Genomic DNA, 13180 nt, shown 5'->3' on the forward strand with positions numbered 1-13180 from the left:
GCTGCCCCATCCCTGGCAGTGTTGAAGGGCAGGTTGGATGGGGCTTGGAGCAACCTGGGCTGGTGGGAGGTGTCCCTGCCCATGCAGGGGGTTGGAAATAGATGATCCCTAAGGTCCCTTCCAACCCAAACCATTCTGTGATTCCATGAAAATCAATATCCCTTGAAGTCATCCTACTACCAACCACTTAGGAGTGAATCAGTGAGAATTAAGTAACAGGAAATCCAAGCAGAGACCCTTTGCTGTGCCACCCTCAGCTGGTGTGTCATGCCCTGTCTGTTTACAGATGTTGTACTTGCTCTGACTGTCTCCTTTGGAAAGCTGGTGTCTGAACTTTCCATCCTCCTGCTCTGTCATGTCCTTATCAGCCTGGGGTCCCATTATCTATCTGGAGTGTTGTCTCCAGGCAAGCCTGGTGTGCACTGTCTTAACTTCATCTCCTTTCTTTTCCCTCAGCTGAACTTTGACTTGGATCGTGGGGTGTTCCCTGTGGTCATCCGGGCGGTGGTGGATGAAGGGGATGGTAAGTTTGGTGGTTTGCTGCTCCCTTGGTCTTCTCCTGCCTCCTTTTGGGCTTGTGTGACTCCTTCTGCAATGGGGAAAACCATCTTACTCTCAGCCAAGGCTTGGGGAGCCTTTCCAGAATGAAAATATTCCAGGACTTCACCTTCACTTCCATGTGTGAGAGGTCCCAACTCACCACGGGTGCTCACAGGAAAACATCCTGGTAAAAATCACCTCCATTTTTTACTGGCCAATTAGTGTTGGGATGATGTTCAGGAGAGGTCCTGCCTCTGCCACCACTGCCAGGCACAAACTGGAGCAAGTGACTTCCTCTCTCTCTGAATTTTTCAAGGAGGGAACTGGTCTTTTCCCCTCTTTGGGGGATAAATTGTCCTCATAAAACCTTTGCCTCACTAGGGTGGATTTTCCCCTAGGAACAGGAAAAGAAAAGGCTCTAAAATGCTTTGTATTCAACAAAATCCATCTTTGTTCAGCAGTTGGAAATTCTCCTGCTTTTTCTGAAGGGTGCAGAGTCTTTACAAGAAACCAGCATAACCTGTGATGAGAAATAAGAATATTGCTGATTTGTTTTTCTTAAACCATGTTGTCATTTTGGAGTGGGAAGTCCAGCAGGTGTGGGAGGCTGTTGTGGTCAGCAGGAGCAGCATTTCCCTTCTGCATTTTGTCATGTTTGGTACAAAATTTAAGAATAATCAGAAAGGGGGGGGAAAAAAAAAAAAAAAGCCCATTATTGATGCATTTAGTGCAGTCATTGTGCTCAGTTTCTTATGTTGTAGATGTCAGAGTGTCCAGAAATTGGTTGCATTATTGGACAGTCCTCCAAGCAGGCTGAAATAGAACTGGATGAACCAATTTTAGCAAAGCAGGGAGCAACAGAAAGGAAATTAGTTCTTAAGTGCATCTATTTTTAGTGATTTCAGGCACTGCTAGTAAAATTGACATGTATGTATATTTCCTGACCACAAATATAAAACACCTTCCTCTAATTTTATGGAGCTTTTGGTGAGATATTTGTACTTTCTAATGTTGAAGGACCAAAAATAGAGCAGGGGGCAGCATGGGAAGCACAGATTTATGCACATACCACGGCCAGTCTTAGCCAAGGTGGACTGTCCCCTACCTTAATAACCTGGAAAGGCAATTGCTTTTAAATCCCCTACTGGAAAGAACATCAGCACAAAAATATGTGACATTTAAGAGAGACAGGAGGAGATGGTTGTGTATTTTGGTTCTTTTTTTAACTGCCTGGAACTGGAACGAGCTGGCTTGGTGTGTTTGGAGCACCTGGGAAATGACAGGCAGCCTGTAACTGCTTGTGTTCAATGAAATGGAATGTCAAATTAAAATAGCAGTCAGCAAGATGCTGGTTGGGACTGAATTCTGCCAGGAAATGCCTTGAAGAGCATGAGGCTAGGAAGGGAGGTGTTGCCTGTTCTCTCTTGGCTGTTCCAACTGTGGAGAGGGACCTGAATGTCACTGAGTGAGCTTAGAACATCCTTGCTCTGGGCTGGCAGTGGGGGGAGCAAGGAGGTGAATTCCCAGCCTGAGCCTCTTTCCTGCCTGCTCTTCTGTTCCTGATTGCACCAAACTGCTGTGACCCATCCCAGTTGCCCAACAAACCTGCAAACATGGGCTTTCTTCTCCCATTCTCTGCTGTTTCCAGACATGACCCAGTGAATGGATCCTCTTGTCTCTGCTGGCCTGGGAGCCCAAGGGAAGCTCTGGAGCTCCTCTCCCTTTTAGACAACCCAGGAGCTCCTTCCTTCAGCTGTTCCCTTTCTGGCACAAAGCTGAGGGAAGTGTTTCCCAGCTCTCCTGCATGTGCTGAACCCAAGCCTTTCTGAGTGACTCCTCCATCACCTCCAGCTCTCATTTCCACAGGATGAGTCTCAACCTCCTTAAGCAAAAGGCTCCAACCAGTTGATGCTGAACAGAACCTCAGTGTCTTGCACCAGAGAGAGGGGGCTTGTAGCTCTAGTCTGTGTTTGGATTTGCTGAGGGAGCCATGGATGCAGTGCAGAAACCTCTGGCAGCTCCTTTTCAGTGCTGAGGGGTTGAATCCTTGAGTTTGGAAGAGGGGAAGACATGATGTTTGTCTTTGGGGAAAAGATCAGAGATGTTTCAGGGTCCAAAATTGGTATGAGAAAGAAAATGTTTTATAAGCACATCAGATTAGAGTGAAATAAAGTGATAAGTACCAGGGCTGGAAGTGCTGCCAACTGCTGTTAAACCAGATGGATTTGTTAATCTCTGTGATACATTTAGGTAATTAAAACCAGACATTTGAGGAGAAGACAGCATCCCACTGAGCTCTTTGTTTTCCTTTCCCTTTCCAAGCTCTGAAGATAAAGTGGGATAGTTTGGCGCACCCAAAATGATGAAAGCAGGTCTGTATAGGGCCCACCAGAGAGAGCCCTGCAGGGGTTTGTTTCTGCTCTGCAGGAGTGTGAGATCAACCAGCCTGACAACGAGATAAGAGTAGTTTAAATTGTAAGAGGAGATAAAATAGAGCAGGTATTGTCTTAGAAATTGTAAATGGCCTAAAATCCACCTTGGGGTAGTTCTGTGCTTGTGCTGTTTTCAAGGTTTAACCAGGACTGCTCTTTATTTTTGCAGTGGTGGTTGAGGTGACGGGCCATGCCCATGTTCTTCTGGCTGCATTTGAAAAGGTAAAGGAGTTCCTTTTCCCCTCTGTCCCTGTACATGTAAACATTTCCATGGGTCATTAGTTTGTGTAACACTGAGCACAGAGGAGTCCTGACCCGTGACTGGGCTTCCCAGTGCTGTTGTAGTCCAAATAATTGCTTGCAGCAGCTTCTGTGTACCCTATAATTATCAGTTGTACCTGAGCTGGTCACTCAGCTAATGGGGGGGCTGGTGTTTCCTGTTTGTGGGGAGAGGGTGTGGCAGTGCCTGGGATGTTTGAGGGTGGGAACTGCTGCCCTGCAGTTTTCTGGGCCTTGTGATGTCTCTGCAGCACTGGATGTGTCGTGGCCAGACCCTGTTGCACCAGAATTTGGCCTTAGTTTACAGGGAGCACCAAACCCTTGGAAAAGAATTAGGATACATCCTGCATAAAGACTTGAAGCTCCCCCACTTTTGGGTGGCATGTTTGATGGAGCTGACTGCTGGTAAGGCCAAGCCAGGCTGTACACACAAGCCTTGATAACAAAATCTCTCTCCCTGATAATTGGACCCTGAAAACAGTTGCAAGACCCATGTTGTGTCTGGATCCTGCAGACATAATCTTGGGCAAGAGATACTTCTTGTGACATGCTGAGGTGAGGCAAGAGATGCTGGAGCAGAGCTGGAAATGCAGAGGGGAGCAGCACTGATGCTGTGCTGTTAGAAATTCCCAACACTTCCAGGCTGGCATGTGGACTGACTTCTGTTTCAATTCCTGCTGTAGGCCTGAGCATGTTGACAGATGATTTTCTGTTCCTCCTGGGTGGATAATGTGGATGGTGAGAAGCTGAGTCAGAGGGCACAGGAAGCACAGTCAGTCCCAAGGAAGCCCTCTGGCTGGAAGGTGCTCTGGGCTGATTTTTTGTTGGGCTTGGTATGTGAAGAAAATGAGTTTTCTTGTGTTAGAAGAGCTGCTCTGAGCACTGGCCCTGCAGGTGGTTCTACTCTTGGCAGTTAAGAGATCAGTCAGAAGTGAGATGGGCAGCTGAAGCTCCCCTAGGATTAGGGCAGGGATGTTATTCTTTATTTTCCTACTCCAGCTGATCTGGAAAAACAACACAGGCTGGAATCCCTGTCATTGTTCAGCAGCACCTGGCAGAGAACTGTGTGGGCAGTGGGGCCCTGGGGAAGGCTGCAGTGTTTGGATCCCATCTCTCCTCTGGGTGGGAAAGTGCTGGCTCTGGGCTGATTTTTTGTTGGGCTTGGTATGTGAAGAAAATGAGTTTTCCTGTGTTAGAAGAGCTGCTCTGAGCACTGGCCCTGCAGGTGGTTCTACTCTTGGCAGTTAGAGATCAGTCAGAAGTGAGATGGGCAGCTGAAGCTCCCCTAGGATTAGGGCAGGGATGTTATTCTTTATTTTCCTCCTCCAGCTGATCTGGAAAAACAACACAGGCTGGAATCCCTGTCATTGTTCAGCAGCACCTGGCAGAGAACTGTGTGGGCAGTGGGGCCCTGGGGAAGGCTGCAGTGTTTGGATCCCATCTCTCCTCTGGGTGGGAAAGTGCTGGAGATAAAGAATCCCTGGCCTTGCCAAAAATGATTGTTCAGCTATTTCTGAGGAGAGGAAAACAGATGAGACCAGCAGCTTCCTGCATGGATTTTTGAAGGATCCCACAAGTGTTTGCCTTCCTCAACTGTGAGACTCAGCTCTGCTCCCCTGGCTGTTGCCTTCCCAGCTTGGTGGTGGGAGCCAGCTTCAGGTTTGCCTTTGGATCTGATGATGCAAGTGGGGTTTTTACTCAGAATGGAGTGTTTCTAGTTGCTGGTTTACAAGTATCCAAACCCAGTGCTGTTGCAGTGAGCCCAGCCTTTGTGGTCAGGGAGTAGAGCTCTTCCCTTGGACCTGGGTTTGTCCCAGCTTCCTGTTGTAGCATCCTGTGGCCAGCACTTGATGATAGCACCTTATGGAAGGCAGGAAAACACACACCTATTGGAATGTGTCAGCAAAAGTGAAGCTTTAGGATTTCTGTATTGTGAGATTGGAAAGTGACTTGAACTGCTCCAGCTTTGGAAAGAGGATTCCAAGGATTTTTGGGCAAATTCCATGTGCAGAACCTCTGAGCTCTCTGGAAGGACAAACTTGATGGCAGAATCCCCCTTCATGTCCAGGGAGCTGAAGGAAGAAGGCAGCAAAACTGGGACCCAACTGCAGCTAGTCAGGCCATTCCATCAGTTCTGGGTTATGTCCCATGTCCAGGTCTTAGCTCAAGGATTCAAAAGGCTTCCCTACTTTTTCCAATCTGTGCTGTGGGAGGGAGATGCTCTCTGGTGGGGCCACTTCTCTGCCACTGAATGCTTCCAACAAGATCAAAATCTTCCTTTTTATTAAAAGTCAAAAGGCAAAGTGCTTGCAGACTTCTTCCTTATCCCTGTTTGATGAAAATATTTTCCCCATCCTTAGAATAATTGCAGCTTTTGAAGTGTAGCTCCATAAATCCAGAGGGGGCCCTTGCTTATAAGCCCTGCTGGTGATCACCAGAGCCTGCTCAGAGGCCAGACAGACCAGCAGGCCTTGGTAACTTGCTCTTGATATGGATTTTAGAAATCAGAGCAGTAACTTTGATGCTGACTTGGCACTTGGTGTTCACCTGGAAAATAGGATTGTTGTGTTTTTTTGGAGCTTTTGTCCTTCCTAAACTCCCTCAGTGAACAGCCCCACCTGCTGAAGTTTCCCCCAGATGTCCTGTCCTGCTCTGTAGACTCCAGCAGAGGAGGTGGTTGAGCTCAGTGTAGTTGGCCCTTGTGAATGATGGGGACACCAGAAGCAGCACAGTGTTCCTGTCACCAGGTCCCACACCAGGAATAGGGTTGTTCCAGCAGTGCCAGCCCTGAGCAAATGAAGCTCAGGTGGGCTCAGAAGGTGCCTGTGGAGCACAAGTGACTCGTTTCCAATGTCATCTGGTGGACCAGCCTTGTTCTCAGCCCCCTGCTCTGCTGGGACTCTCTGCCTCTGGAGCTGGGTCTTCTTTAGGGTGTTCACAAACACCCCTGCCAACTCTGGCTGGCCTGGTGAAGAAGTGTTTGCACCCAGTTGGACTGATGCAACCTGAGAGCACCCAGTGGGTTTTTGTGTGTGCTCTGACCCACTTCAGCCAGGTGGAACTTCAGCCAAGCCCATCTCCTGCTGCAGTGGGGCAGAGGAGGAGCCCTCCAGTTCCCTGTTCCACCAACTCCCCTGGGAGCCACTGCCCACCAGGCTGTCCCAGTGGCACCTACACCACCCTTCTCTTAGGCAGCAGACAGTGACCATCATGAGTCTGTTCTACTCTTTATTTACACACTTCAGCTGTTTAACTCATGTCCTTTTTTTCCTGCTAGCACGTTGATGGCAGTTTCTCCGTGAAGCCCTTAAAACAGAAGCAGATTGTAAGTACCTGGTTCCTCTCTACTGCTTAATTAAAGCCATCTCCTGGTGTCCCATGGGTGTCCAGGCTCTACCCAGTGGGAAACTTCTATGTTCATTCACTGGGAGCCTGAGATCTCACCTTGTTGGCTCAGGTACCACAAGCAAAGGCACAGTGAGCTGCTGGCAGCCCTGGGGGGGTTGTTGCACAGCTAGATGTGTGTTGGGGGCACAGATGTGGCAGGGCAAGGGTGAGGGTCTCTGGGCTGCTCTGGGAGGCATCACTATGCACAGATCCTGTCTTCCTGTCTTCCCTGTATGTTCCTCCTCTGCTGGAATTTGGCACTTGGATAGAAAACTGGCAGAGGCCCTGGGCATCCCACGGGATGGATGGTTTGTGTCTGTGGAGGTGCAAATCAATCAGGTGTGTGCAATGGAGCTTCAGAGCTTCAGCAGCATGAGGTACATCTGTTGATGTTGCACTGCCACATCTCCTTCACTCTGTGTCTTCTGGTGTGGAAGGAAATCTCTGCAGGCTCCCTGTGTCCCACCTGGAGGCTGAAAACTTTCCATACAGCTTTGTTGAGATATATGGGGATCATCTCCCTGCACAAGCTTCCTTCTTGTCCTTGGTATCTTTGGAGCAGTCCTGGGGCTGAGACCTTTTGGCTCACCTTGCCTGTCCCCTCTGAGTATCCTGGGACTTGAGCAGTCACAGAAAACCTCTTGCTTTAAAGCTGTTTATGTACCAGCTGCAGGTGTCAGGAGGGCAAGGGCAGAAGGTAGAGTGGCTAACAGGGAAGCATCAAGGATCTGAAGCCCTTTTTTAGCCCAGCCCAGGGTGGTGTCTTGCACAGAAACTCTGCACAACATTCATGAGCTGCTGAAAAGCTGCTCATTTATCTTGATCATGGGGTTGAAGTTTATAATTGTTTAGAAAGGGCAGTTTCCTGGCTGGGAGCTCTCTGAGCTGGTGCTGGGGTGCTGTGCACCCAGTGTGTACCATTCTCCACCTGGCCCTCCAGGCTCCCCAGGGAGGGGGCTGTCTTGCTGGAAGTGCTCTCCAGGGGAGTTCCCACCCTACCACAGGCTGGTGAGCTGACTCCTGCAGAGAAACAGGGTGTGCTTGTCTGTCTTTACTGGCAGATCATGTCACCTTCCCACTCAGTGTTTGGTTGTGGGTACTTCTTTATTTTCTACTGGCAGTTTGTAAGAAATGATGCTTGTGTGTTCCCTCTCATGGCTTTGAAAACAGAAGGAAGCTCTTGCTAGAAGAACACCCAGTACCACTGAAACCCAGACAGCATCTGCAGCCATAAGAGCAGAGGTATAGAGTAAATGTCTGCAGTGTAACATGGCACATTCTTCCCCATCATTGCTTTTCTTTTGCCTTCCCCTCCTTGCCATTGCCAGGATTCCCAGGTACCTTTTGTGGGCCTCCATCTCTAGAGCTGTTTTGGGAGCAGGAAGCAGCAGCTCATGAGCTGAACTACTTTGTTCTCTCAGCTGAGTTAGTGTGTTTCTACCAACCTGTTTCAAGAAACTCAACAGGGGTGAATGCAAACAGATGGAGCAGCAAAAAACCCCATGACCTGGACGTGGCTGGTGGCTCCTATGAGCTGAGGCTGTAGATAGGAACAGAGCCTTTGGCAGGGTGTCATGGTGGGGATGGGCTGGAGAAGTGGGAAGGTGAAGAATTGCATTGTGTGCAGTCACCTACTCCTTATTGAATCCTACTCTTTTTAAAACCTGGAGATCTTTCTAGGAAGAGCCACGTTGCTTTGCTTACACTTCTCCTTCTGGGACATGAGCTTCTCAAGAGTTTTAGAGTCAGGCAGTTAAAACCAAACATCAGCTCCTGGAGAGGCTTTGGTCTCTTCCTTCCTCACCTCCTCTGTGCTTTGAGGTGACCACTCCTGCACTCACTGCTGCTCATCATGAGCCTCCAAGGAGTCAGGGTGCTCAGGGTGCTGTCACCAGGCTCACTTTGAAATGTCAAGTTCCAAAAGGACATCTCCCACATCATTGTTCCCAAACTTCCTGGGTGAGCTGTGAGCTGCTGCAGAGGGTTTTGCTCAGCAGTCCAGCAGCTGAGCTCATTGCTGGGAAATGCAGGCCCAGAACATACTGGCTGGGAGCTGCACGCTGTGTGGAACTGGGAGACACTGGAATGAGTTTGTTAAAAACTGCTGCATCCCAGCTCAAAGCATTTCTAAACTAGCAAACAGGCTGGATAGAGCTGTTTGCTGCCACGTGGTTTGGAATGTCTTCTGCAGCACTGAAATCCCATGGCAAGGCCATGGCTCTTGCAGAATCACAGACTGGTTTGGGTTGGAAGGGACCTTCAAGATCATCCAGTCCCACCCCCCTGCATGGGCAGGGACACCTCCCACCAGCCCAGGCTGCTCCAAGCCCCATCCAACCTGCCCTTCAACACTGCCAGGGATGGGGCAGCCACAGCTTCCTTGGGCAACCTGGACCAGGCTCTCACCACCCTCACATCAAAGAATTTCCTCCTCCTGTCCAACCTCAATCTCCCCTCTGCCAGTTTTAATCCATCCCCCCTTGTCCTCTCCCTCCCTGCCCTTGTCCCAAGTCCCTCCCCAGCTTTCCTGGAGCCCCTTCAGGCCCTGGAAGGTGCTCTAAGGTCTCCCTGGAGCCTTCTCTTCTCCAGGCTGAACACCCCAATTCTCCCAGCCTGGCTCCACAGCAGAGCTGCTCCAGCCTCTGTTCATGCTCTTCTGAGCACCAGGCTGGACAAAAGGAGAGGAGAAAGGCCAGTTACACTTGGAAATGCCAGAAGCCCTGGGGCTGGTGAGCTGTTGGGGCACTGGGTTCCTGGTGGCTTCACTTCACTGGGCAGTTACTGGAGGGGGCAGGACCGTGTTTCCTTCCCCTGTTTGTGAGGTGTTTCCATTTGATACCCTGCAGCTCCTTCTCCATTTGACCTCTTGTGGGGTGACACATCCTGCTCTGGGAAGGCTGCAGGGAGCTCAGAGGACCAGTATCTGGATCCATCCTTGTAGGTTCTGCTCCTGGCTAAGCCAGGGAAGAGGGGAGAGCCCCCCCATGATGCAGGGGGACTTGTCTTCTGCCACTTGAGCCATCATCAGTCTTTCTTGCCTCAGGGCTTTCTTCATTCAGGTGCTTGGGGGTGTTTGCCCAAAGGCCTGGCTCCAAGGAGGACATCCCAGGTTTGGGGCTGGGAGCAGCTCCCACTGTGCCTGGAGCATTTTCTGTCCCCACGCCCCTCAATTTAGAGGTGTCACCAAGGGCCTGGAGGTAGGTGCTAATAAATGACATTGCAGTGATGTTGTCCCTCGAGTGCTTCTCATGCTATGAGGGGTGGGTTGTGTGTCTTCAGTGACTTGACCTCATGCTCCCAGGTGGTGACCAGGGAAGTGCTGAGCAGCCATGGATGTGCCAATAAGGAGCTCTGGGCACAGAACCTCTCCTGAGGCCACCAATGGGTGGAAGCTCATCCTGATGAAAGTCAGGAAAACTGGGGAAGGCTGGTTGCCCCTGGCTTGTTTGAGCCACAGATGCTTGTTCCCTCTTGATCTCTGAGACAACCAGAATACTTGTGTTTTAGATGATTTTGATAGTGACAAAAGTGCCCAGTTGGGCTCCCAGATGGGTTGGGCACCGCTTCTTGAGCAAGGAGAGGCTCCTTCTCCCAGCCATTATTTTTTCTTTTGGTGTGGCTCTGGAGGAGCCAGCTGCTGTGGGTGTAACCTGGACATTTTGACACAGGGAGGGAGGGGAGGTGATCCAGCCTGGAGGCACTCCAACTGTTGTCTTCTCCCCCAGGTTGACCGAGTGAGTTACCTGCTTCAGGAGATCTATGGCATCGAGAACAAAAACAACCAAGAGACCAAGGTAAAGGCTCCTGCTTGTCCCAAGTCCTCACTGTTACAAGGCCCAAACAATCCCTGGAGTTGTGCTGAGATCATTTTAAGATAGCATGAGGCTCTTGAGGATATTCCCTGGGGCTGGAATTGTTGGGAGAGAAGCCTATCAGTGTCCCGTGGGGCACAGCACTGACCTTTGGGGCTTGGAGAGAAGTGGGCCAGTGTCAGCTGCTGCTCTTGGTTCCCTGAGGCTACTGGCCAGTCTGGGTGCTTCCCAGTTTGCACAGCCAAGAATATATTAGGGGTTTTTTTTGAGCATTGCTTCCCAGGCTCCTCCAAAATCTTCCCTCTGGTGCCCACGCCACCTTCACTGCCTCTCTGCAGTTGTGTTTGGTGTGTCTGTGCTTGTGGCTCCCTCATTGTCTCCTGTTTGTTGAGGGTTGTTTGGTTTTTTTGGTGGGATTTTTTTCATGGAAGGACTCCATATTCCCACAGCACAGGGAACTGAGCTCTCCAGGCTTGCCAGTGCCCACGGAGCAGCCTGCACCCCTCAGCCAGAGGGAGCACAGCATCACTAAGGGGCTGTAGCTGCAAATACCTTAACCAGAACCATTGTCCACCTTTAGGCAGGAGCTTCTGCTGGATCCCAGCTGGCTGCACAGCCCTGTGCAGGTTCCCTGACCACTTTAATCTTAGGTGGAGCTGCCCTTTGCTGCCACCTGGGCTTCCAGACTGAACTGCTTGTGTAGTGCAATCAGCGGAGTGGCCAAAAAGAGCAGGACAAGCAGGATTTCCTCTCTGAGCCAACACAGTGTCCTGCCCAAATCGTGTTGTGGGCTCTGCCTGTGCCAACAGGCAGCACCTGAAGAGGCAGAGGGGAGAAGCCTTCTCAAAGATTTGTGTTGCACAGGATGTCTTCTAAGAGGATTGAAAGCTTATCTTTGGTTCCTCCGAAGTCTTGTGATGATTCTCTTGATCCAGCAATTTGTGGCCCATCAGACAAGTGGCCTGGGGGCATTTTTGTACTTAGGGGAGAGCAAAAAGCCTGAGCCCCCTGCCTCCCAAAATAGAGGAGTGGGACGAGGCCAAGGTGGAGGGTGGCCCATCATCAGTTTGGTGGGCCCTGGCATCACTTCTGTAGCATTGGTGGGGAGGCTGTTGGGGTGCTTGGGTGTCAGTCAGAGCTCCTGTGCTTGAGGAGTGGGTTTCTGCTTGCTCAGTGGCTGTAATCCAGTTTGTGGGGCTCTGGGTGACTGAAGGACTAGTGTGGTGCATGTTCATCTTGAACGGGGACAAACCTTTTTACCAGGGTAGCTGTGAGCAGGTTAACATTCCAGGCTGGTTCTTCTGCAGCTGCATTAGAGCTTGTGCCAGCAGAGGAGCCTGGTGAAGATGCTGTGGCAGGAGAACCTGTCCTCCCTCCATGACTTGTTCCAAGGACTCATGGAAGCTGGGTTAGACATGGCTGGAGTGCCTCCTTCTGTCCAGCCATGGGGATTATCCAGCAGCTCCTTCTGAGGCTGCTCTCTTGGGAGACAGGGGCAGAAAGGCTGGACTGCCAAAACCCTTGCTGACCCTGGGGGCCCTGGGCTGGCAGGCAGAAGCTGGTGCTTGGTCCCGAGGGGCTTCCTACCCTCGAGGGGCTCCCCTCTGCAGGCAGCCTGGCTCTGGGAGGGCCAGAATGCTGGGGATTCCCAGGACAGTGCCCTCCTCCCTGCCTTGGGTGAGCTCAGAGCAGAACCACCAGGAGTGTCCTGTGGGCTGGAGCTCCCTCTCCTGGAACTCTCCCTGCTGAGACCTGGCAGGAGGATACCAGGGAGCAGGGACTCTCAGGTGGGAAATTTCCCCAGGCTCCAGAGTCCCTTGACAATTCAGCTGGGTTCTTTCCCCTCACATCCCAACACCAGGGGGTACTTAGCACTGGTGAGGCCACATCTTGAAGTCTGTGTTCAGTTCAGGGCACCACAGTAGAAGAAAGACATGGAGGTGCTGGAGCAGGTACAGAGAAGGGCAACCAGTTGGTGAAGGGTCTTGAGGATAAGACTTATTGAGGAGCAGCTGAGGGAGCTGGGGCTGTTTAGTCTGGAGAAAAGGAGGCTGAGGAGGAACCTTCTCACTCTCTACAACTGCCTGGAAGGAGGTTGTAGAGGCAAATGCAGGTCTCTTCTCCCAGGTAACAAGTGAGAGGATGAGAGGAAACAGACTCAAGTTGTACCAGGGGATGTTTAGGCTGGATATTAGGAAAAAATTCTTCATAGAAAGGGTTGTCAGGCCCTGGCCCAGGCTGCCCAGGGCAGTGGTGGAGTCCCCATCCCTGGAGGTGTTTAGGAGAGGTTTGTGAATGAGCCCGAGGGTCACACGTGGCGTTGGCCTCTTACCGAGGAACGGCCGCTGAGGGTCCATTTCTCAGAGGGTAGATTAAAGTACCTCCCACCACGCTCACAAATTGTTACTGAGACCAATGTTTAGTTTGCAAATTAATCAGTTTATTAAGGGTCAATACAAACTAAGGGATCAAGGTTCAGGAGAGGTTGGCTGGGTGTATATTGGAAAAGGAATTCAGAGGCACTATAGTCTGTAAAAGGCACACTCTGAAGGAGAGGTGTAAATCAGTGGAGTGAAAGGGTAGGAGTTGAGCCCAGTAAGAAAGTTAAAGTGTGTGTGTGTGTGTGTGTATTTACTCTCCTTCCTGGGCGAAGTTCTTGAAATGTGCTGGGCTGGAGATCTGCAGGGGGGCCGGGCCCAGCTCTGTGGCAGATGCAGGCTGGGCAGGCTT

At 50.8% G+C, this 13180-nt stretch overlaps 1 protein-coding gene across 1 annotated transcript in view; it reads left to right on the plus strand.

Moving 5' to 3' along the window:
- The window catches only part of MGRN1 (mahogunin ring finger 1, E3 ubiquitin protein ligase), a 69634-nt gene that overhangs the window by 40602 nt on the left and 15852 nt on the right, over window positions 1-13180 (plus strand). Inside the window, exons 6-9 of the mRNA XM_009995510.1 lie at window positions 457-523; window positions 3142-3194; window positions 6529-6576; window positions 10364-10432. Coding sequence (XP_009993812.1) covers window positions 457-523; window positions 3142-3194; window positions 6529-6576; window positions 10364-10432 — 237 coding nt within the window. The remainder of the gene's footprint in view (window positions 1-456; window positions 524-3141; window positions 3195-6528; window positions 6577-10363; window positions 10433-13180) is intronic.

Source organism: Chaetura pelagica, unplaced genomic scaffold (assembly GCF_000747805.2).
Source record: "Chaetura pelagica isolate M959 unplaced genomic scaffold, ChaPel_1.0 scaffold124, whole genome shotgun sequence".
Classification (NCBI taxonomy): domain Eukaryota; kingdom Metazoa; phylum Chordata; class Aves; order Apodiformes; family Apodidae; genus Chaetura; species Chaetura pelagica.